A 24,794-nucleotide genomic window follows, 5' to 3' on the forward strand; every position below is an offset into this window, starting at 1 on the left:
ACAGCGTTGCAGATGGCGCTGATTTCCGAATTTTTATTCTATCTATATTTTTCTATTATTTATTTTTTTAATCTATATTTGTTCTCTATACTGTTGTAAAATTTATGCACTCAAAAAATGATTTTGATATTTAATTAAATTTATTATTTCCTTTGCCTAATCTATTAAAAATTTTAGATTAAAAATGATTAAAATGATTAAAAATCTTCGGAATTTATTCAATCCAATTTTTATCGTTAATATGTCATATAAATATCTATTTTTTAAACTATTATGTCTATTTTATGTCTATTTTAATGTAAATAAATAATATTTAAAAATTATTTTTACAAAATCACAAACATTTATACTATAAATAACTAAAATTTATTCTTATAATTTTGTGAAAATATAATTTTCTAAATTAATAATATCATTATTTATGTTTTATTGATATGTTTTTATTTTGCTTATTATTAAACTGATATATAGCGATATATATATTCATATAAATTTTTCTATGATTTTAACATCGATAGTTATCTTCGAGATAAAATGGCGGCGTACATACAACCTAGTATAATATCAATATTATAGTTTTACGTTTTTTAAATCTTTAAGTATTAAAAATAGGCATAGTGACAATAAATAACTTTAAAGTCTATGAAAATATAAAACATATGTTTAAATAAATATCTATTAAATGTTCTAATCTATTGTAACGTATTAGTACGCCGTATATAATTTATATATTACTTTTTTTATGTTAATTATATTTTGGTGTTAACATTTATAAAATATTTTATCTAACTTGAAAAATTAATAAGTTAATGCTAAATAAATAAAATGCATACAACTGGAAATTTTATTTTACATGGGGGTGATACAGCATTTGCAAATAGACAAAAATTATTATTTGATAAATTATCAGATGCAGAACAAGAATGTAATAAGAATAAAATTGTTAATGAACCCATGGATATGGATTCAAATATTGAGCAATCAAACTATTTTCAAATTTTAAAAGCTGGCCGTCAAAGTCAAACAAGAAGATTTAGAGGTAAAGAAAGTATATTTAAGAGACCGGAAGGTCCAGCACCACGTGCTCTTAATAGAAGTATACCAGATTTTCATAAGAATCCTCATAAATGGAAAAAATATAGTTTGGATGATGTATCCAATGATGACATGACAGAAGAAAGTAATACAAGAGCTGCATTGTCATTTTTAAAAGAATTAAAAGCAAGGAGATCATTGGAAAAAATGAAACAATCAGAAAAAATGGATATAAATGAATCTGATTTAGTTAACAAAAGTCAAATGAAGATAATGTTTAAATCCAAGAAAAAGAAGATATCTACTGAAATTGGATTTAAAAAACCTGAAAATAATACTAATAATATAGATAATGTACCAATTATTATTGAAAACAATGATAAGCCAGTCTTTAAGAATAGTAAACTTATTATGCCAGAATATGTTGTTGGTCAGAAAAGAAAGACAAAAGTTAAGAAAGAAAAATGTATAGTGAAGGTAGATAGATCAAAACAACTTAAATTAGATCATTTAGAAGAACTTGATGAAGAAGAAAATTAAATTTTAATGAATTAATTATTATTTAAAATTTTCTGTATAATATGAGTATTTAATATATATTATTGATTAAATTGATTAATTGTATTTTGAATATAGCAGTAATAAACACATTGTATATCATTTTAGTTATAAAATGTTCTATGCTTTATACGATATCACTGAACTTTTTATTCTTAACATCTTTGTTAAAATATTATAATATTAGAATAAATTTTTAAAAAATTTGACAAATTTTTAGAAATTTAAATAAAACCGCTCTAACAGATTGTTCCGGAAATGGTGCGATTGCGCACATATCATCGCGGTTTATAACTGTTTCCTGTCGGCTTTATTCGTTGGTTATTTAAAAGTCGATAGTCTATTTTAATTATTTTCAAGTTTTTGTATGTGAAATGTTGATCGATGAAAGAAATATAAGCTATTGGACTTTGGTAAGTTACGTAATATATTCTTGAAAGATTATATCTCTTGTTAAATTACGCTGGGAAATTTATTTACACAATTGGAGGGGGAAAAAAAATTTATAACCTATACACACTACTTCATCACGTATTCAAAATGGCGTGCTGCTAGTGAACGAAAAACGCAGATAAAATTTGTGTTCGACGTGGTGCTAAATTTATCATTCGTGTTTCTTTATGTGGTGAATTTAATATTTTGTTAAAAAAGCAAAAAATATAAAGAGGTTATGACACTATTCCCGTGTGTGTCATTTTAGGAAGTTCGTTAGTATATTGATAATCGAGGTACGGAATTAATAATGCAGGAAATCGTCCTAGCAGCCTTCTCCGTGATATCGAGTCTACTCATAGTATTTGGCCTGGTGCTGCTGGGTAAGAACGACAGATAGTAACGTTCCGTTATTGCTGCGCGGTATGCAGAGTGTTTCGAAACATTGTTATCCGACCTGTCGAATAGTCATATAGTTCCGAAGTTGAAGGTATAGTAGGAGAGTTGACTACATACTTACATACTTAATCTTTTTCATTACATGTATGCATAATCTTGACGTCAATTTAGGTTTTAATATAACAAAACCTATTTTGTTTTGTATCTTTTTCTTATAATATATATATTAATATATATAAAATTCTCTATGGTTATTGTTTGTAATATTAATTATATTCCCATTACGTTATTTAGTTTATTCTTTAATTCGGTATCCTCGTTAGAAATAATTTTTATAACAACTGGAATTATATGTAGTCTTTATGCTTAATAGAAGTTTTAATGTAGGTGTTCAATTTTTACAAGATTTCTCATCCTTAAAGGTTTGTTTTGTCTTTTTTCACAGGTTGGTATTTAGTTTGGAAGTTTTTCCTTTCAAGATTCAGGTTTGTTCGAGAACTATTGGGTGGTATGAGTGAATCTTCACCTGTAAATGACTTAAAGAATGGTAGATCTCGTATGAAAAAGATTCGCAAAGATTAAAATCACATTTATAAATTTGAAACAAAGTGATTAGTAATAAGAGAAAATATATCAAAAAAAGAGAATTGACCAAAGCAAAATTGTCTTTCACTTATATATCCATAACATTATAAGTAATCAAAATGTCTATAAATATACGTTGTGCTACAACAGATGATTTGTTGAATATACAACATTGTAATTTGCAATGTCTACCAGAAAATTATCAAATGAAATATTATTTGTATCATGCTCTTTCTTGGCCACAATTAAGTTACGTAGCAGAAGATGAAAAAGGCAGAATAGTGGGCTATGTTCTTGCTAAAATGGAAGAAGATTGTGAGGATAATCCACATGGACACATTACAAGTTTGGCAGTAAAAAGATCTCATAGAAGGCTTGGTATTGCTCAGAAACTTATGAATCAGGCTTCCAGAGCAATGGTTGAATGCTTCGGAGCAAAATATGTTTCTCTACATGTTCGTAGAAGTAATCGGGCAGCTTTGAATTTATATACAAGCAGTTTGCAATTTGAAGTATCAGAAGTCGAACCAAAATATTATGCAGATGGAGAAGATGCTTATGCAATGAAACGTGATCTTAGCAGCTTTTACATGGAAAAAAATGCAAAAGAAAAAACAAACAAAGATGGTAATACACACATACATACTGGCAGATGCTGTGATCGTTCATAGTCAGATTGGGATGTTCATATATAATTATTAGGTTGTTGATGATTTTTTGCATCATTAATTCCATACTGAATTTAATCATACAATATGTATTTTTCATAAATGAATTTTCACGAAAAATATATGAAATATTGATAAGTCAAGCATCATGGCTTGAATGTTTAATATACATATTATCACTATGAAAATTTTGCAAACACTTAGGATATTTGTGTTCATTCAAGCCTTACCTAAGACATATGAAATGTTTTATATGCTATTACAAGAAGGTGTACTTGTTAATAATTATACAGGGAATAGGAGAGAGACTTCTAAATAATGTATGTACTTCAATGCAAATTGAGTTAAAAAGTTTCTAACAAATGTAACATTGCGTGTAGTTAATTGATACTATGTTATTTAAGACCTATGAATCTTAATATAATAATAAAGATGATGAATAGAGATGATGATGAAAGGTTTATCATTTTCTACCTGTATTCAATTAATCTTTATTGAATCATTTTGAAACTATAATATACAAGTAACGCGTCAGTATACAAAATTATCACCCAGATTTCACCAAGCAAATCAAATGCAAGATGATATAACTTTTTAAAGAAAAATTTTCTTTTTCAATATTCATTCATTATCTGGTCTTTGTATTTGTATTATTTAAAACAATTCTAATCATTTTTTCTATCTGTAAATACTTTATGTATGTTCTTGAGTATGATCAAATACTTAAAAATTAAAGTTTTATAATTGCACAAAAATTTTTAAATATTTCATTTCTTTCGTCACTGCTGCGTTGATTACTGTATTCGTGTATACATCGTAATAGGAATAATTATAATATACATATATATGTATATAAATATACTTATGTACATATTAAATGTCCTTGAAGTAACACAAACTATTTTCAAGTTTAAAGGACTAATTTGAAAGTCCTTAGATTGATTTTTTAATTTTTTAATTCCGTAATTAATGTACCTGATAAAAATTTCTAACAGTTTATTATTTACGCAATTTATATAAGTTCTCAATTTAAATTAATTAGAATTAATGAACCATCAATATTTAAATTCTAATTGAGAATTCTTATTGATAAAAAACTTCATTTATAAATGTTTTCAGAATTTTAAAAACATTCCCCGATTGCAAAATTATTTCAATATAACAAAATTCCAGGTACGATGTGCGATCAAACGAAATGACATGATAGTACAAAGGCAATATATATAATTCATGCATTTCACATTTTCTTTTTTTTCTTGATATAAAAAAGAAAAAAAAATTATTCCACTTAATAGCACGTCGCAATTAATTGGAATATGATTTTCAATGAGAATGTGATAAGCACCTATTGATATCACCTATGTATAAATTCTAAATATACAGTAAAGTATAATTATTTGAAAATTGCATTTTATCTTACAAAAACGCTCCGCCAATAAATTATACAATTCTCGTAAACGAACTTCATGTTTACAAGATATACTTCAATTATATAATCTCTAAAAAATAAAGTATAAGCTATATCGTGGTAAATACTCTCTAAATGTTGAATGATCGTTCTTAACTTATTCCTTAACATTTTGATATTTTACTTCAACGACTTCTTTTTTTCTTTTTCCGTAAAAAAGAAGATACAGAAAAAAATTGCATTTTGAAAGATGATAAAGTAAATACTTTAAATGATATAATGGATTTTAAAGCTGTGTTATAAATTTGCGGTTGTCGATTACCTTTTATAAAACGTAAGATTGTAATTTTATAGATAATCGAAGAATACAATTTGTTTATGTAAATTATTGAATTAAAAAAAAAAGTTCTTATACATTTTTTTTTAAATATGTATTTTCTTTTAATAAAATAATCGCAATCCTGCCGATTATAAAAGTTTTAAAGCGTACACCAGAATAATCTAAAACTAACCTCTACGATAAGGAAACGCTGCGATCGCAATGAAAAATTTTATAATCGGTAGGAGTGAGTTAGCCAACGATAATCGATAAATTTATCGTATATAAGGCGTATTCGTTTCGTATTGTTTCCAAGTTATTATTTTCGTATCGCTCCTGTAAAGGGAACACGTCTTTTAATCGAATTAAATTATTGGAATGATTGTAAACGGCTTACAAATCTGATGCTTTTTTTTTTTGCAGTCTCTTTACTGTGCGTTTGCGACTGATCAAATATGTTGAAAGACCCGTAAAAAGATGTGACACGAAAAAGTCGCGCCATGGCGGTAAAATTGTATAAAATTCGTTTAAAATTGGCCTCTAAAAAGACAGCGTTTTTTGCATTCGAATTTTTCGATACAAAGGTTAATGCCATAAACGTTGCTGTTACGAAGTATTCTTATATATAAAAAAATTCCTTGTTGCATTTGCAGCTCATTTTGCAAGAAACATTAGGCTATTGCGTTTTCTTTTTTATTTTATCAATCTTATTAAAGTTAATCAATATTTTCGTTGCAGTATAATATATTGTAAACATACTTGCAAATGAAAATGTTTCATATTTTGCTTACTTAAGTTTTCGTCACATGATACACACCTAGAATAACAATAATTAACACGCTGGCAACGACAACTGCGTATCAAGTTCGAAATAAATCTCGTTTTCAAGCAAACAATACACGTTTCGAGAATCATTTCGAACACATTCTACACATACTATCGATCTTTTACGTCGTTTAATTAATTCCACACCTCTAGCTAATGTACGACACGGTTACATGGTTTCCTAGAAAAACGATCTACGATCTCTATATTCTCGAGTACATTAGAAACATACGCTCATTTTAAAAGGAGCTTTCCCTTACGTTCTATATACCTGTGGCTTTGGCAGTTGCGTATATCTAAGTAACGATAGGCCTCGAGAACTCTTTATTGCAAACAAGAGGGAAGAATGTAATTTCTAGTCTTGAGCGAAAAAGCAAATTGGCGTTTTCTTTCCTGGTCCAGTTCATTTTAACAATCAATAATTCACGTTTCTACGATCTACTACTTTGCAATCATCCAAACCAAAAGCTAGATTTTTTCGAATCTACATTCATTCGTATTTATTCAAACAAATCTATCAATTTTAATTTTTATCGTCGTTTAGTCACTTTATTCTTCATTTTTTCTTCATATTATCTCTCCTTTTGATTGGATGATTAAGCATCGCGATATCCTAACGGATGAGTCGTTCTTTTCTTTCTATCAAATCTGTAATGAATACATGATCTATGACAAATTTTTTATTCCCTCCTTTTTTTTTTTTTTTTATCATTTCTACTATAGTTCGTATACGTTCCTAATGGATAGTAACTGTTTGATCATTAGGATTGTCAATCAATCCAAGGAACTTGTCAGAGGTGTCGTGAATTCAACGCAACGTAGCCTCTTTTTCCAAAATAAAAACGACAAATCCTTTTTCAGCTCGTACATATCCAAATTTGTTCTTTCCTCCTTTTTTTCCCCTCGTTTATGTCAGAGATTAGGACCCGATCTTTGGATGTTCAAGGTTGTTGCGCCCCGTTGATTATCGCGACCTTTAAATCCTTGGCCAAGTGGGAGACGTCCACAACACTGTCGACCATTTCTTGAACGGCGGACACGCTTGGAAAGAATTGAGCTGCCTGTTTCGTCTTCGACACTGTCTGTTTCAGTGCTTCGTTCAACGCGTTTGCGCACTCTAGCACGCGTGTTTTCACGTCGTTCCTAACAACGTTTCTGTGCACCGTGTCACCGATGTGTACCAACCTATGAGCGCTCAGCACCACGAACTTTCCATGCGCTAGGAATACCTGTTTTCAAAACGTGAAAAACAACTTTTTATTAATTCGATCGATTAAATCCCTCTTTCCGAAAAATAAACAAATCCCTTCTATTATTCTACTAACGTTTTCGATCTTACTATATCAATTTCTATTACCTTATTATCCCATTCAACCACAAATCCCTTTGTCCACAAATCCAATTTCAAGCACTAAAGCCGAATACCAAAGCCCTATTCCCCTAAACTACTCTTATCGCAAGTCTTATCGCCGTATTAAACAGCGCGCGGTTTATAATTCGGATTTCCAGGTTCACGGTACTCGCCTTTGGTGGCTGGTTGTGCTCGACCGTCTGCATGAAGGCGTCAATCGCGTGAGTCAAGTGATTGCCATGCGTGATCACCTGGGCGGCATAGAAAGCCAACAATTGTTTGTCGTTGGGGTCCATGGGTGTCGGTGTCGTGGGTGGCATTTGAATCGTGGCATTGTCCGACTCGGATACCAGCAGATCGTAATTGCTGCGAAGCTCCTGGGGCAGGGATGCTCTCACTTCCTCGCGTTGCTTCGCCACCACCTCTCTCGAGTCAAGGTTCACGTAATCGTAATCCTCGCCTGCCCCGCTATTGTTGCTGCTGCCGGTAGAGATGATCGACGACCGTTTGAACAGAAGCGTCGAATTACCCTGCCATTCACGAAATTTCAAGATGAGAACAAATAGATCGACTCTTTTAAACCCTTTGCACTCGTATTTACATTTAACCATGTTACCGATCAACTTTTGCAATTTTTTCTCTCACATTCGATCGAAAACATGAGAACATAATTATCATCCATCTTTTATTATCTTTTATTATCTTTACTTACTTATTTAAGCAGAAACTAAAAGGAAAAATTGTAACAAAAGTCCCTAGAACGTAATGCTAACGCAAATATACGTATTTATAATAATAAAATATAGGATGTGTCGATACACGAGTGCAAAGGAGAAGAAGATGAGAGGAGAAACGAATTTCCTTTCCGTGCATATGAGCGATAAAATCGGAACAGAAGGTGTGTTTTTCTCGATTGTGCCTAGCTAGAAAGCGTGGTTCCGTTCACCTGAATGAAACTGGCGACCTGACGAACGTCTTCCGTGAGCGCCCGGGCGCACGCGATCAGCTGATCGAGCGGATCCGGTTGCGCCGGTGGCAAGATGGAGGAAGGCGGGCCGTTAGTGGGTGTCGGGGTATCGCCACCCCCGCGACACAGCTTGCTCGCGTCCCATTCCATCGCGTCGAGCTCGGTCGCGGCTTCCTGCACCAGCTTGTCGGAATCGCGGAGAGCCTTGACCAGCGGTCGCAGCTTCGTGGCCAATCCCTTGTCCGGCGCTTTCCCCGCATTCCCAAGCGTGCCTAAGATAAAAAGAGATTTTCCTTCGGTAATTGAACGAGCCAAGTTTTAACCAAGATATTGAGAATTGCTCCCTTTTCGTTAGAAGAAATGGAATATTTAGAATAAAATAAAAATTGGTTAACACGTTCGTCGCCACGTCACCCGTTATAAAATAAATTATATAAACTCTGCAATTATAAAAATTTTTTAATTTATCGACAGGGTATTAGCTTTATTTAGCTTATTATACATTAAATAAATTTGATTTGCAAATATAAATTATAAATATATTTATAAATTTAATAAAATTATTTTTATATTGAAAATTTAATGTTTTTAATTTAAACTATATAAATGATTATTTTATAAATAAATAAAATGAAGAATTATTTGCAAAGAAATATAGATATTAATTTTATCTTATATAAAGTTAGAAGCTTTATTTTAAAATATTTCTAAACAAATTAATTTATCTTGATTTTTATTATTATTTTGGTTTTTTGGTTATTTTGATTACGGGTGACGTAATTTTCTTCTTCTTCTTCTTCTTCAAAAAAAAATAAGATTTTAACCATTTATATTTGTACTTATATTTAAGAAAGTTATGAATCAAGTAAGAAGATCTCTCTAGAATGTTTATATATTTACTAATGTAAATACATATATTTATACACATGACATATGAGTTAAGCAAAGAGTTAAAGCGGAATTTTAGAAGAAATTTAATGGAATAAGCAATGAAATATAAATATAAAATATACTTTGGAGAATTTGAAATTTAAGAATAATAGAAAAGAGGGACGAATATGATTTGTTAGAGAATCACTCTGCATTTTTATACAATTTTAAATCTAAAATTATATGGTATATGGTAATATAGGAGGCTGTTATTACCACCGATAACATAGAACATAGAGTTGAAGTTGCCAATTAGAGGCTTATATTCATCAAACTACATAAAATTGATTTTGGAAAGTAGGGAGCAAAGAAGTAAAGAATTACAGAATTAGTTAATGAAAACTAAGAACCAATATTTTATATTAAAATATATAAAATAAAAATATCAAAACTACTTCCGTTTATCGCTCTGTTTACATTCTTACGACCTTCCGACAGTAACATTTGAGCCCCGTGAGGAACTCAACGAAATCACGTTGGGTGACGAATGTGTTAACAAGCATTGCATTGACGAAACACAGTTAGATACAATAATTTCTCCGTGGAATTTAATTGATTATTTTGTTCAAGAAGAGAACGGTGTTTATTTATCGCTGCGAGGATTGAGAATCCGCGAGGGGATTACCTTCGGCGAATTCAGCCAGATCGTGCAACGACGTTCTGAGTCTGAGGGCGGCGAGCCTAAGATCCATCAGAGTGGCGTCTAATCGCTGAGGCGTTCTCCATACGGGGCTGACGAATCCTAATAGCCTCGCTATCGCGGCGGACGCCTCGCTCTGCAGCCTTTGTAGGCCTTCCAAAGCGGAGTCCAGCTCCAGAGGAAGCTCCTTGCTGACTGGAACGTCGTAGATCTGCTGGGTTTGCGGCGGGGGTGGAGGTGTCGGTGTTTTGGGAACGGGCGTATTGTGCCGGGACGGTAACGAGGATGCTGGAAGACGCGATCTAGGTACATCGTAATCCGGAGCAGCCAGGCTGGATCTGAAACGGAAATCGCCTTTTGTTAGCATAATCGCTCTACCGTACGCTCCTTGTTCACGAGTATCTATAGTGTGTGTGTATATATATATTCTTAGTATTATAATGTTAGAATTACAGTTTTTGAAAAATTATTACTCGATCGTGAGTTTGTTAACATAACACGTTTTTAATCTATCTAATTGCACGAAATATTTTAGGCGGAGTTATTATTCCAGCTTCCCTTTCGTTGGCATTGATTAATAGCGGTGGTCAGAACGGCCGTAATGGTTAAACGAATGGAAAACTTTGAAACCGAGTTGAAACCGAATGGAAATAGGCTTTGGATGGCTGGTTGGAACGGTTTTTCAGCGATAAAATTCACCCGAGTTTCTTTCTCTTTGTTTCGCGAGAGAGCATCGGCTGACAAAACGGTAGCAAAAAAGCGTTTCACGCTCGAGTGAGCAGATGGCGACGCATTAAAGTAAAGTAAAATATTTTACAAGCGAAAGTTACTGCGCCAAACTAATCTTTATATAAAAATAACAAACGAATAACGTAAACAAGTTAACTAGAAATAATTCTCGTTAATATTTTTCACGTAAAATATCACGATCTTTTTCCATTTTATACTAACTCGAAATCATGAGGGGGAGGGGGGGGAAAGTCATCGTTCTCTTATTTTGAACCGTAAATGGAGCCGATTTCTCCGAAACTGTAGTAGGAATGACCGGTGTTTTGGCACAGGTCCGGTATTTAAGCTCAAACTCTAGAAATAAATCACTTCCTAGCAGCCGCGTGTCTCGTTACGCTAGCTAATGCGTATAAAGTTCAACGTACTCGATGTTGACGCCTCGACCGTTCACGGCTGATAGTTACCGCAAACAAAAACGAAATTGCCTTAACGAAATACCAAAACATCAAAAGCTACACGGCACACGGTTTAATTTCAATTGCATTGACCGTTAAAATGGCTAGTTACGAGGAAAGAATTTTAGAGTTTCCTAAAGCGTGGCTCGTGATTATACAGAAGAGATGAAATGCTAAATATAAAGGTAACGCGGCTCCTCGCGTCTGGTATTTAACGTTGAAACGTGTACCGTTGATTTATACTCCCCTGTGAAATTTAACGCACGAACAATTTTGACGGAGATGGTAATTTAATCGTGGTTTTATTTCATTGTTTTCTAACGTTGGCGAAAATCGTATTTCCGTTCAACTCGTAAAAGCAATTAGTAAAAATATTTTGTTTGCAATTGTTTGCAAACAACGTGTTCGTAAAGGGAAATCTTTTAACAAAATTACAAAGATATACCGAATTGTTATCCGCGGTCGGTATAATCGTTTCTTAACGTTACAAACGTCCATAAACCAGATCATCGCCACGTATCGGCTCGTTAAGCCCCGTTAGACGAGGATGAAATAAAATAATGGATCGAAACGTACCGGTTCGATCCGCTGAGGGATCCATCGTTGGTAAGGCTGGACGCCGAGCTGCTCGGGGTGAGGGGTTGCAGAGGCCTGGGCACGTCGTAGCAATCGAGAGGCGTCACGCCCGATCCTCCCGAGCAGTTTGAGATCGGCGTGCAGGAGGTAGGCGGCCTTGGGATGTCGTAGCACGAAGGTGCAGGGCTTGGACTGCTCGCTGGCGATGGAATCACGGGGATGGCTCGTGGTGGCACGTCGTAACAATCGCTCACGTCGCCACCGTTGTCCACGGAATTCCTGCTGCTCGTCGTGTATCGGCCTGCGCGCATATAATATTTCTTACTTCTATTCTATATATATATATATATAGATTCGAAAACTCTCGTTGAACCTTCGATTTATTAAACGTTTAACACATCATATATGGTATATATTATAATGTAAATATATGATAATAAAATATGCAAAGAGTTAGAGCGGAATTTTAAAAGAAATTTAATGGAATAAGCAGTGAAATATAAATATAAAATATACTTTGGAATCACAGAACTTGAAATTTAAGAATAACAGGGACAAGAATGATTTGTTAGCGAATCACTCTGCATTTTTACACAATTTTAAATCTAAAATTATACCGTATATGGTGACATAGGAATTATCACGAATTTCCACCGATAATATTGAACTGAGTTGAGGTTGCCAATTAGAGGCTTATATTATTCAAACCAAAATACTTAAAAATTAACTTTGTCGACGAACGAAGTACGGGAATGAAGAAGCAGAAGTAGAGAATTACAGAATCACTTAATGAAAACTAAGAACTGATATTTCATATTAAAATATATAAAATAAAAATACCAAAAAGTAAACTTCCGTTTATCGCTCCGTTTACATTCTTCCGACGGTAACTCAACGAAATCACTCTGGCGTTACGAACGTGTTAAAAGGATAAAATGAGAATAGTTAATATTTGCAGCGACTTTGCAAAGTGGAAGCTCTCCAAGCTATTGTATCCACGAGGAAGGATGCACGCGCGAAGGTGTCTTATTTACGCATGCGCTCTATCTTCGAATGCGATCTAGGAAAAATGACCGTCCACCTCCTTTCAAGAATCGACGCGTTAATCGGGACATCGATCGGCATGGTGGGGAGGCGTTTGGATAGGAAATTACCACGTTATCTCGCGGGGCCTCGATCTTTAGAGCGGGAGATCCTGTTCGACCGAGTGACCCCGTATTTTCCTATAGAAAAATTCACCAGCCGGGAACAATGGTATCTCGATCGGCGGATTGCACGGCGAATAAAGTAATACGTGTATTGCGAACTGTTTCTAACAGCCGGTAACAATTTAGGCCGAGCTTTATCAGCTCGTAATCGTTTTCGTTGTTGGTTTACTCAGTTTCCACGTTTATTGGGACGTTTTTCCATGGGCATATATACTTTTTTTGTACGCGTAGAAGAAAAAAAGGGAAAAAATAGCGACATTCTCTTTCGCGGCAATTTTTATCTCGTATTTTACTTTCTCGAGGCACAACATTTGAATTACAACCCAAGGCGTACAATGCGTCTTACGCAAATGGACAATAAAAATTTTTCCAACAACCAACGTTATTATCGATCCTCCGATAATATTGAGACGCGGAAAGTTTTTATTGCAAATACTGTAAGACCGCATGTGTATTCACGATTCCTTTGTTGTCGGTTTTTGAACGGAGATGGAAATTCTACTCGCAATAAACGTCCGTTTTTAACGAAAGGATTCCGGCCCGTTCGGGGAAATATCGATTCTCGATAAACGCTTCTCTGTAGAAATAGTCTTGTTTTCCGATCGAACGTCCAATAAACAAAAAAGTAAAGTAATAACCGATTGGAACCGATTGAAATAACCGCGAGGTTTTTCCTTCCCGAAACGTATCTTGCGCGCTTCGTTTACGGGATGTTTAGCGTTTTTGCAAATGGATTCAAAAAATGATTATTCCGTAATAATTAATAAAGCATAGAGGCGAGATTCTGCGTGAGAAGAGGGTGGACACAGATGAAAACATCAAAGATATCGAATATATTTATGAACACATTTTGCCAAGCTTGCAATTTTATTTTATTTCGTTTAAATGTGATATTAAAAAAGTATATATCTGATCTGGTTATAAAGTGTTATTAAATTCTTAAAGAATTGCGTATTGCAAGGAATATCTTGTTTTAGAAACACGTTTCCACGCTGTCTCCCTATTTCCAACCAGAGAGGTTGAGGAATGTGGTTAGACGGAAGAAAACGGGGGGTTGCTACGCACCTGAGTTGTGTAAATGCTCGTTATTCGAGTTCAAGGGTGAATCGTGTCTGGAGGGTGGAGCTGGACTTCCTCGGCTCGCTGGAAGATCGTAAAGGTACACGTCGCCGCATTTCTGTGGCGTCACCACCTGCGCAAAAATCATTTATTTTAACGAAACGTTCGAAAATCATCACGTGTAAGTAAAAGCTATCAAAACACATTCGTTTATTTATCGTCTTCTTTAAATTTCCTCTTCTCGATCATTATGAGAATGGAATATTGAAAACTTTTTTTTTTTTTAAGGAATTGTTATCGATAATATTAATATCACGAGATTGCTGATGCCAGGAAAATTCTATGCATCCTCCGATCCGGTCCATTAAACCATTTAATTAATCAATGAGCCGTGCGTATCATGCCGATGAATGCTAAATCGAATCAGAAGTTTATCGATGATTCATCGTAGCGTCGTAAATTGCTAATCATAAATTTTTATATAAATTACATTGAACGAATTCCATTGTCAATGTCGATAATTCAAGAAAGATTCGTTGTTACAACATCACGATATAAAATTCCATTCAATATATTTGTTGAACAACAGAAACTTGAATCTCTCGCGAGAGAATTAATCGCGGATGACTGTGGGAAGGAAGAAGATCGTGGAGAAAAATTGTCTTGGAGAAGTTTGAGAGCGAAATTGGTCGCGAAGGAGGGCGGATTATTTTCGTCGATTTAAACGACAGAAATCTGGAGGGCTAATGAATTTATCGAATGCCAATCCAGCCGCTGCCTCTCCCTTCCCCCTCGATTTTCAAAGTAGGGCCGTTTCTTCAACTTTTTCTCCTCCCCCTCTATCCAGAGCTTAATTGCAATAAACTCCGTTCAATTGAGTTTCCCCGCGAAACTCAACGAAGACTCTTCTTCGAAGAAAAAATAAAGAAGAGCACCTCTCTTTTTTGTTCTTACTTAAATTTAAAAACTCTTTTAAAAATTTTCCCTGCGATCTAACTTTCTTCCACGCGCGTCGTTCCTTCCCTCCACGTTTGGAAATAAGTAAGAAATAAGAAGATGACCTCATCGAAAATATTGGCAAAATCGTTGTTCGAACCTAGTTTTTAATTGTATATTACTTGACGTTTCAATTAACGTTCTCGTTCTGACTGCGCGCATTTAAAACGATTTCACGGCGGGCACGGTTTACAGGCAGATTAATGCCGACAATTTTACGAACTCCGGCTTTATGGATCGCCGGCCTGTAAAAATTTAAGCTTAACGGATAAATTCCGACGTTTTTTCACTCGATCGATTTTTATCGCCTCTGTAGAAAATTCCAGGACACCGATTTTTATTCGACAACCTCTTATCTATTTTTTTTTTTAACTGCGAACCAATACGCTCGAGCGATTTCCATTAATGGATCCAATCGAATATATTTAATCCTAATTCGAATTCCACGCGATTCTATCTAATTTCTCCTTTTTGCGTGTATAAATGTTGACCAATTTTAAAGAGAGAGATTCAATTAATCTCTTTCCTTCCAGAATTTTTCCAATTTTCGTAATTCCGGAACTTCGCAACGATTCCTCCGCGAGAACTTGCAACGCTCCTGTTATATCGATCACAATTTATAGCGTATATACAGGAGTCACAATTCGTTGTTGAGAAAACTCAAGCTTATTATTCTATGTAAGAATTATTCTTTCTTCTGCTTTGAATTTTTAGAAAACAATACCGCTTTTTCTTTCGTTAAAGTTACAACGTAAAAAAAATTAACATTGAAGAATGAAAAGGAAAGTACGTGATAATCGATAAAAATAAATATACAAATATTTGGACTGTTGAGTAACCGCGAAAAATATCTGCGTGTAACGAAAAAGTTGTAGGAGGCAAGCTTAACTTGGAATTTGACAAACACGTAATAAACTGGATCTTGAGAAATGGTATTCTCAAGGAAAGGATATCCTCGACAATCTTGTTATATAAATTATTCGATAGATATGAATCAGATATGGGTCTAAACGAATTGAAAATTATAAAATGACAAAAGCAGTGTAAGAAGACGTATTATAAGGAATATTATTATTGCTTACTTAAAATATAATAAATAAACGATAGATAGAAACGTATATATATATATATTAGATAGCTTAAAATTAATGTAAAAAAAGAATCATCGCATCGTGTGAATTTCTAATGCGAGGCAATTACTTAACTTTGAGTTTAATTTACAAAAAAAAAAAAACTTAGCAATTTAAATGTATTTTTAATAAATTTAAATTTTAATATATGAATTAAAATACCGTTGATTCGAATTATTCTTCCGATAACAATTCGAAGCTGCGAGTGCGCAGTGAAAGTAAGCTACAGGATGTTCCATAGAACATTTTCGATGGAATGAAAAAATCCAATACACGGTTGAAATTTGGAAAAATATCGAAAGGATAAGGTTCAACGAACAAGTTGGAAATTCTTTGATCCTCGAAAATCGATCGATTTACGTAGAGTCCGTGTTGGCGCACGTCGTGTCGGGCGGGCAGCGATGCTGAACCAAGGGAAGAAAATGCAATTTTGTCGATAAAACGCGAGTGAAAGAGAGGGTGAAATGAGAGGGACGGGGAGGTGGGTGGGTAGAGAGGGACGCATCTCTCTGGAGCGCAATTTCTGCCCTCATCGTCCGCTGCTTTACAATAATAGACCCTCTTCGACCCTTGCGTTGTACACTAAGCGTGCTACACTTTTTCCTCTTCTATACACGGTTTACGAACGAACCGCGTGACAACTGCGCCCTGTCCTCCCTCCGTGCTCGTTCCTGCACGAGAAGAATGTTTCTCGCTCTTGCCACGAAAGAAAAAGATAAAGTAGAAAACGAAACAAGGGAATAGCAACGCCAACAGGAGGAGTTCGTTCAATTTTTCATATTAATTCGACTTATTATTTACAACATTTTCTCTTCTCGTTCGAAGGTCACGAGAGCTTATCTTGAAACAAATAAAAAAAGAAAACAAAGGGGAAAAAAAAAACTTCTTCGTGGAACTGGCTTTCGAAACTCGACACCGGCGTTTTCGTGTGTGCGCACATGTTTGTGCGCGTTTTACGAGTCTTTTTTTCGAGCTCGGTTTCGAGAGGCAAGCCACGTTACGTACGTACATCGCCATGGCAACGATCAGGCGCGTGATCGGTGAATGAAATGGGGCCGAAATGATTTGCGGTCGGTGGCTCGATCACGGTTTATCGATGATGACGAGTCCTCCTCCTCCCCCCCCAGGGAGCTTTAGCCGGGGGATGTTCCGGCGAAAGGGGTGTGGCAGCCCGTTATTTCGAGGGTTGGCGCGACGATAAGCACTGACCCAGATTCCCCCTCGATATTTAAGCATCGTGACACTGTCGCGTCGCTGTTTCCCCCTCCCTCCTCTCGAAGATCGAAGACGCTCGAAGGAGGGGGCCGATTTGGTTGAAATAACGGGGTCGAGGAGGAGCGGCGGATTCTCGTCTATCGCCGATATCGATTAGCGGAATAAGCGGAATAATTGTGTGGGATGGGTTTGTTTTGTTTCGCTACGAAATTTTTGGCAACAAGATTCTCTCGAGGATAAAGGAGAAATATATTTATTCGAATTTAATTAATAACAGATTTTTGCAGATTTCTACTTGAGCTATTTCAGAAATCTTTTCATTTCACGTCGAGCGCACTTCCAACGCCACGCTCGATTACTTTTGAATTGCTTGATGATATTCGAGCGAGCGCAGTTAAGTGGGAACTACTTCGCGATAATGAATAAACAACAAAGGCAACAGTCTCGGATTTTAAAACCGGACGTCGATGAACGCGAAATTTCCGTGGCAAATTTAATGCGAAATTTCCCGCACCGTATTCAATTGTCCGTTATTATTAATTCATTCGTCGTAAATTACACGCCTCTGTTTTATTTTTCGAATGAAAACTCGATGGTTCGCTCGATAAATTAAATAATTGTTATATCGTTGCGTCGAATTACCTACGACAGTAATATTAACCCTTTGCACTCGCCTATCCTACATTTTATCATTATATACATACATTCAATAAATTTACATTAGCATACGTGCGATACAATTGCATTCAATCGACTCGTTACCTTCTTTTAAATATAAATCCGAGTGCAAACGGTTAAAATTAATTAATTCGATTTTCCTCGATCTTCTCGAAAAGAAGCAAGCCCCTCACGATCATCGTCATGATATGAGTACGTTTACGTGGACGATCGAATCGTCACGTTCTCGAGAACAATGGCCATTCCGTCGCGTCTGTCGCGTCAAAGAACGAAATTGAACATGCAAATAGATAAAGTGGCACTCGAGGATCTCCCCCGTTTCGCTTGCCTCGTCAAGCCTTGCCGACGTAATACAACAATGGAGGCTGAAAAGCCTGGTCTCTCGTGTATTGCTCGTAATCCAACTCCGTCTCGTTGATCCTGCCTCCCGATAAATGACGATGAAAACCCAACCAGGATTCACCACCCTTGCTCGAGAATAAATAAATCCGCGATTAGCCGTGGGGTTGGATACCATTCGATTGCAATTTGATTGATTTAAGAAGGAGTCTTAACGTGGATAGAATGAATTTTACGGGCACCGAGGTTGAGTGGTTTTCGAAGGAAAGGAATGAACGGATGAATCGATCGAAACGAGAGGTTTCTGCATTGGTTCATCGGTGTTAATGTTGATCGATTTTTGAGGGAAGGAGATCATTGGATGAAATCTCCATTGGATTTGAGTTACAGTTGAGTGGGCGTTGAAATCGATTAATTTTAAAGAAAAGAAAAAAAGATGGAAGAATGTGTGAAAGCAAGAGGAAGTTGATTTGCAGTATTAAAGTTGATCGATTTCTGAGAAAAGAAGATCGAATGAAATGAAATCTCCATTGGATTTGATTTATAGTAGAGTTTGCATTAAAGCATGATTGATTTTTAAGAAAAGAAGCTATTGGGTTTGATTTGCGCGAGTACACATTCAAGTCGATTAATTTTAAAAAAAAGATGCACGAAACAAAATCTACGCATTGGATTTGATCTACGTTGGAGTTGACTGATTTTCAGGAAAACAAGATCTACGAAACCAAGCTTTCAAATTGAAGTCGATTAATTTCGAAAAGAAAGAAAGGAATATATCGAAAGAAAATCTACACGAGTCGATTGATTTTCAAGAAAGGAGGCGTTTGCGATCGCATTCGATTAATTTTAAAAAAAGAAACAACACATCGAAAGAAAGTCTACGAGTTGATCCACGAAACGAAGCGATTGTATTCGATTAATTTTAAGAAAAAGAAACAACACATCCAAAAAAAAACCTATGATTGATCGCGTGTTTAAAGAAGATTTTAAAAAAAAAAAAGAAAACGATCGAACGAAACGAAGCTTTTGCGATTGTATTCGATTAATTTTAAAAAAAGAAACAACACATCGAAAGAAAGTCTACGAGTTGATCCACGAAACGAAGCTTTTGCGATTGTATTCGATTAATTTTAAAAAAAAGAAAGAACACACCCAAAAAAAAATCTATGGATTCGATTGATCGCGTATTTAAGTAAAGAAGATCTCTAAAAAAAAAAAAAAAGAAAGCGATATACACCTCGAACGAAACGAAGCTTTTGCGATTGTATTCGCTTAATTTTAAGAAAAAAACAACACATCGAAAGAAAGTCTACGAGTTGATCCACGAAACGAAGCTTTTGCGATTGTATTCGATTAATTTTAAAAAAAAGAAAGAACACACCCAAAAAAAATCTACGGATTCGATTGATCGCGTATTTAAGTAAGATCTCTAAAAAAAAAAAAAAAAAGAAAGCGATATACACCTCGAACGAAACGAAGCTTTTGCGATTGTATTCGATTAATTTTTAAAAAAAAGAAAGAACACATCCAAAAAAATCTACGGATTCGATTGATCGCGTATTTAAGATCTCTAAAAAAAAAAAAAAAAAAAAAAAAGCGATATACACCTCGAACGAAACGAAGCTTTTGCGAATGTATTCGATTAATTTTAAGAAAAAGAAAGAACACATCCAAAAAAAAACCTACGATTGATTGTTTAAAGAAGATTTAAAAAAAAAAAAAGGAAAAAAACGATATACCACCCCGAACGAAACGAAGCTTTTGGTTTTGATTTACGAGGATTACGTGCATCGATCCTCAGTAGCAAACGAATAGCAGCGAACGGATGCGTTCGACGTAGGCCCGTCGTGCCTAGGCTTGATTGCAAATTCGATCATTCGAGCTCCACGGGTGGATAGATGGAACGTGACTCGGAGAGCGCCTCGGCCAATCTGATTACGACCGAGGATTCAACGCGAGGATCTCGAGGCGAAAGTGGAGGGCTGTGCGTGGGTTTCCACAGGGGTGCGCGCGAACAAAGAGGTGGAGACGAGGTTATCTTTGATTTTGGCGGAGGCGGAAACGAGGCGACAGCCTAATTTACGGAGCGGAATTAGGTGACGGGGCGCATTAGGTGGGGGAAGATCAATGTCCGGGAGATGCAGCGTCGAGTGGAGGGCGTGTTTGGATTGCGTTCGATTGTGTTGAACGGCGGTGGTTAGAAGTTTTAAGTCGAGGGAGAGAGTTAGATTCGTGATTGTCTCCTCTGTGAAAAACCGCCATTTTTCTTCCTCTTTCTTTCTTCAGCTCTAAAAGTAATAATTCAATCTTCTTGTGGAAGGGATAAAATATACTTTTGTTAGTGTTCGAAGAGACGAGATTTGGATTAACGGGAGAAAGTCGATGGATGCGGTTATCGAAGCTTACGAATCCGCAATCGTATCGGCTTCGCTTGTGAAATGTATCGAGTTGTTGCGAGTTGAATCGCACCTCGTTCAACCGCAATGTAGTCGAGCGAGGGGAAAATATCGTACCACAGCTTAGCAAAGCATTTCCTGAAAATTTCTACGAACGAATCTTGTTATTCGTTACGCGTAATGAAAAAAAGAAAAAAGAAAAAATACGATGAGGAAAGTGATCATTTTTATCGTGTTGTCGCTGTTCGAATATCGTTTTTTCATAATTTAACAGAGCGGAGTGAAAGTGTTCCAGGAATAGACGAGAAACGAGACGAAATTGCGAAGAATTTATCGCAACGACGCGGTTTTGGTTATAATTGAATACCGTAACAGAAACTTTCCTGACCCGGTTATAAAGTTCTCTGTCAGGAATTTCAAAAGTTCACTATATAAATATATATATTAATTACACATACATCCATGTAAAAATGGTTTCTCAGAGAAATTTTTTTTAAAATTCTCAGCAATTTCAAAATCTTTACTATATCTTTCCACGTAAAGTGGAATTTTTTCACACGGATTTTTTTTAAACTCTTATTCCATTCCGTAACTTTGTAAACGAAAAATTATATTTTTACAAAAGCTATATAAAATATCCTACACAACTACTTTTCACACCTTTGAATTCAAGCATAATTAGCGAATCATTGAACTCGTCTTTTGAGGAAAGTCAAGATCAAAATTTTCATAAAAGAAATTTTTCCCCACAAAAATCGATAAAGTATCAATCCACGAGGTATTATCGACGACCGATAAACTCGGAATCCGATCAATAAAATCCGCAACCATTCGAACGATTAAAAAATTATCTAAATTTACACGCTTGATCGACTTGTTCCATGCGACCATTAATTATCCTCCATCGATTAATATGCGACGAGCAGGCTCTATGATTGTCTCACCTCTTCTTCCCGTATTTTCCCACTCGTTACTCTCCCCTGTCTATTTACTCTCTTAGGGATCACGAGCGATGTCACCGTACAGGTTTTCGCGTTACAAACACAAACCTTCAATTATCGCGTTTTTCCGCGCGACATTCGATTCTTGCAAAAAGTTAGAAGAAGAAAAGAAGAAGAAGAAACAACGCAAATCGAACGGAAAACTGAAGGAGGTGAGCAAATATTATTTTCAGCAAAAATTTCGAGTTGTTTCTTTTTGGAGAGATTCGTTTCCAGAGTACACTGAAAGATGCAACGTGATCGTAAAATTGAAAAGAAATATTTGAAATGATATTTTATTTAGTTTTAGAATTATTTAACACGTTTAAGGAAATATTCTTATGCAAATATTTATTACTTCGAATATCCTGTTATTCGTCTCTCTGTTGGAATTGCTTTCCATTGCTTTCGTTGAGAAGCAATTTTCCATGAAAGAAAAGAAGAAGCACTCGATCTCCGTTTCTGATATTTCTATTTGGCGCGAAACGCGTGAAACTATTTGCATTCCCAGATAACGAAGGGACGGATCTTGATTTAAACGGAACGGGTGGAGGAAACTTCTTTTCTGCAAACAGTTTTAACAGGATAATACTTTGCCGATCCGTTTTATGGAATCGGTTCAATGTGTCCGATAGATTCGAACCGGATTACGCAGGATAGAGCAAGCTTGAACCAAGAAAGAAACGGGATGGAAAAGGCAGCCAAGATTTCGTTTATCTTCTTCTTCTTCTTCTTCTTCTGGGAAATACACGAGAGGAAGAAGATAATTGTTTCCACCGACGTGATTCCAAGTTGTTTCAAATTATAAAAGAAAGATTAAAGTTTGTCAAAACATTTAAAACAGGAAAAAATTCTTTGAATTAAAGTTAGACTCCATTTAAATCCTCTTTCTATGAAACAAAACGATATACGATTTCCAATAATTCTTTCATTCGTTTCAAAATTCGTGGACGCATTTAATTTAACAGGTTTTTAACGCCGAACTCTAAATCCTTTTTTACATCCAAAATGACATTATTTCAAATTTTCATTGGTTTTAAAATCGGCGGACACACGATTTAATACAGATTTTAATACGATATTTATTGGAAAAAGTCTTTAGATTAAAAATATCATTTCCATTCCACACGATTCTTCCATCGTTTCAAAATCACACGATTCAACAAATTTCGAATACAATATTTATTGGAAAAATTCTTTAGATTAAAAATAGTACTAGCATCCATTTGAATTAAACTCTAAACTCTTTTCTAAACATCCAAAACAATACCGTTCCAAGTCAAATTTCCATTTCACACGATTCTTCCATCGTTTCAAAGTCAATGGACACACGACTTAACAGATTTTAATACCAAACTCTAAACCATTTTTACATTTTTGAAGACAATATCGTTTCAAAATAAACTTTCATTCTTTCATCGTTTCAAAATCGGTGGACACACGATACAACAAATTTCGAATACAATATTTATTGGAAAAATTCTTTAGATTAAAAATATCATACAAATTTCCGTTCCACATTTCCATTCTTGCATCGTTTCAAAATCGGTGGGCACACGACTTAACAGATTTTAATACCAAACTCTAAACCCTTTCCACCTCCAAAACAATATCAATTCGACACTATTCTTGCATCGTTTCAAAATCGGTGGACACACGACTTAACCCTTTCTACATCCAAAACAATATCAATTCAATTTTCCATTCGCCGCGATTCTTGCCTCGTTTCAAAATCGGCGACTCGACGAAATTTCGAATATTTATTAACAATATTTGTTAAAAAAATCTTTTCATCCGAAAGATAAAATAAATATCCATCCACCCATTTCCTCGAACCGAATCCCTTCTACGTTTCCAAAACGTTTCAAAAACTTCCCCACCCACTGGATTTTCCAAGTCTAACCTAACAGGTTGCGATCGGCCGCAATTACACACAGCTAAAGAACAATCGCAGCGAAAGAAGCGAAGCACGTTGCGCTTTCCAAAAGATGGAAGAAGGTATTTCGAGCTATCCCTCGCGATTATATTCTCCGCTTTCTGTGAATTAAAGCGAGCACGCGATTCCACTATTACTCCACTCTTTCCACTCCGCTATGAATCGAATAGTAGTACTATGCTGTAGTGGGGCGACGTAGTATGGAAACGAAGGATAGGAGGGTGAGGGTTGGTTTCCAAGTGAAAAAGGAAGGGTGGCGGTGGATGGTTGGCCTGGCACGAGGCGCGCACCCCTGGAGGGGGTGCGTCGGTCGATACCAGCGTCGCGGCGCTAACTGCGAGGCCCCCATGCACGCGAGAGAAAGAGAGAGAGAGAGAGAGAGAGAGAGAAAAATGAGGAAGAGGGAGGAATGGAACAGATGGAAAGGAGAGAGGGAGAGAGGAGGGTAAGAGAAACAGAGGAGATAGGAAGACGGTCTCCATGGAGACGCGAAAGGAGCCTCTCCAACTTTCTGCAGGACCTTGTCTCCATCGAGCGATAAGGATTTTTCCATCCTATCTATCCCTTAAGGCGTTGCATCGTGCGGAATTAGCGTCGTTTGTCTCGAAGCAAATTTTCATACGATTGCATTAATTTTGCATTAATTTAGTCGACCGTATGATAAAATATAGAAGAGAAATAAAAAAAGGGACGTAGCGTACGGCTTGTTGTTGCTTTCAAAGGTAAAAAAAGGCACCTTTCCTTTCGGCTACCTCGCTAATTTACCTCTCGTAAAAATGTAAATTAGCCAGGGCAAGCGACAAAGGAATTACGACGACTTCCGAGCGTTAATTTCTATCTTGGAAAGTTGAGCGCGATAAGGACACGGCTTGGCGTACGAACAAAAGAAAGTGTGGCTACTTTTGAGAACTAGTAAGTTTTTACGAGGATGAAGAATTATGCGGAAGGGACATTTAAGTTCAGTTCCCCGTAAACGGGGG

General features: G+C 35.6%; 5 protein-coding genes across 5 annotated transcripts in view; 4 read left to right on the plus strand and 1 right to left on the minus strand.

Moving 5' to 3' along the window:
• Positions 1-483: 483 nt before the first annotated feature.
• LOC100865648 (uncharacterized) lies at positions 484-1,709 on the plus strand. The gene has a single exon (XM_003690664.4). The coding sequence runs from the start codon at positions 826-828 to the stop codon at positions 1,573-1,575; it is 750 nt and encodes a 249-aa protein (XP_003690712.1). The 5' UTR covers positions 484-825; the 3' UTR covers positions 1,576-1,709.
• Positions 1,710-1,828: 119 nt separating this feature from the next.
• The window catches only part of HLH54F (basic helix-loop-helix domain-containing transcription factor HLH54F), a 106,407-nt gene continuing 83,441 nt past the window's right edge, over positions 1,829-24,794 (plus strand). Inside the window, exon 1 of the mRNA XM_003690632.4 lies at positions 1,829-2,006. Coding sequence (XP_003690680.2) covers positions 1,968-2,006 — 39 coding nt within the window. The 5' untranslated portion in view covers positions 1,829-1,967. The remainder of the gene's footprint in view (positions 2,007-24,794) is intronic.
• On the plus strand, positions 2,122-4,129 carry LOC100866676 (GNAT family N-acetyltransferase vnc). Its single transcript, XM_086913132.1, has 3 exons — positions 2,122-2,218; positions 2,294-2,408; positions 2,870-4,129. The coding sequence occupies exons 2-3, from the start codon at positions 2,336-2,338 to the stop codon at positions 3,004-3,006; spliced, it is 210 nt and encodes a 69-aa protein (XP_086769258.1). The 5' UTR covers positions 2,122-2,218; positions 2,294-2,335; the 3' UTR covers positions 3,007-4,129.
• On the plus strand, positions 3,129-4,129 carry vnc (GNAT family N-acetyltransferase vnc). The gene has a single exon (XM_086913131.1). It carries the CDS (start codon positions 3,129-3,131, stop codon positions 3,678-3,680), a length of 552 nt encoding a protein of 183 aa, XP_086769257.1. The 3' UTR covers positions 3,681-4,129.
• The window catches only part of p130CAS (Serine_rich_CAS and FAT-like_CAS_C domain-containing protein p130CAS), an 87,980-nt gene continuing 67,329 nt past the window's right edge, over positions 4,144-24,794 (minus strand). Inside the window, exons 4-9 of the mRNA XM_086913128.1 lie at positions 14,151-14,277; positions 11,878-12,178; positions 10,103-10,455; positions 8,527-8,819; positions 7,754-8,110; positions 4,144-7,458 (exon numbers count right to left, since the gene is read on the minus strand). Of these exons, the coding sequence (XP_086769254.1) occupies positions 7,171-7,458; positions 7,754-8,110; positions 8,527-8,819; positions 10,103-10,455; positions 11,878-12,178; positions 14,151-14,277 (1,719 nt within the window). The 3' untranslated portion in view covers positions 4,144-7,170. The remainder of the gene's footprint in view (positions 7,459-7,753; positions 8,111-8,526; positions 8,820-10,102; positions 10,456-11,877; positions 12,179-14,150; positions 14,278-24,794) is intronic.

Source organism: Apis florea, unplaced genomic scaffold, assembly GCF_048593485.1.
Source record: "Apis florea isolate Af1SG1 unplaced genomic scaffold, ASM4859348v1 contig_3496_pilon, whole genome shotgun sequence".
In the NCBI taxonomy this organism is placed as follows: Eukaryota; Metazoa; Arthropoda; class Insecta; order Hymenoptera; family Apidae; genus Apis; species Apis florea.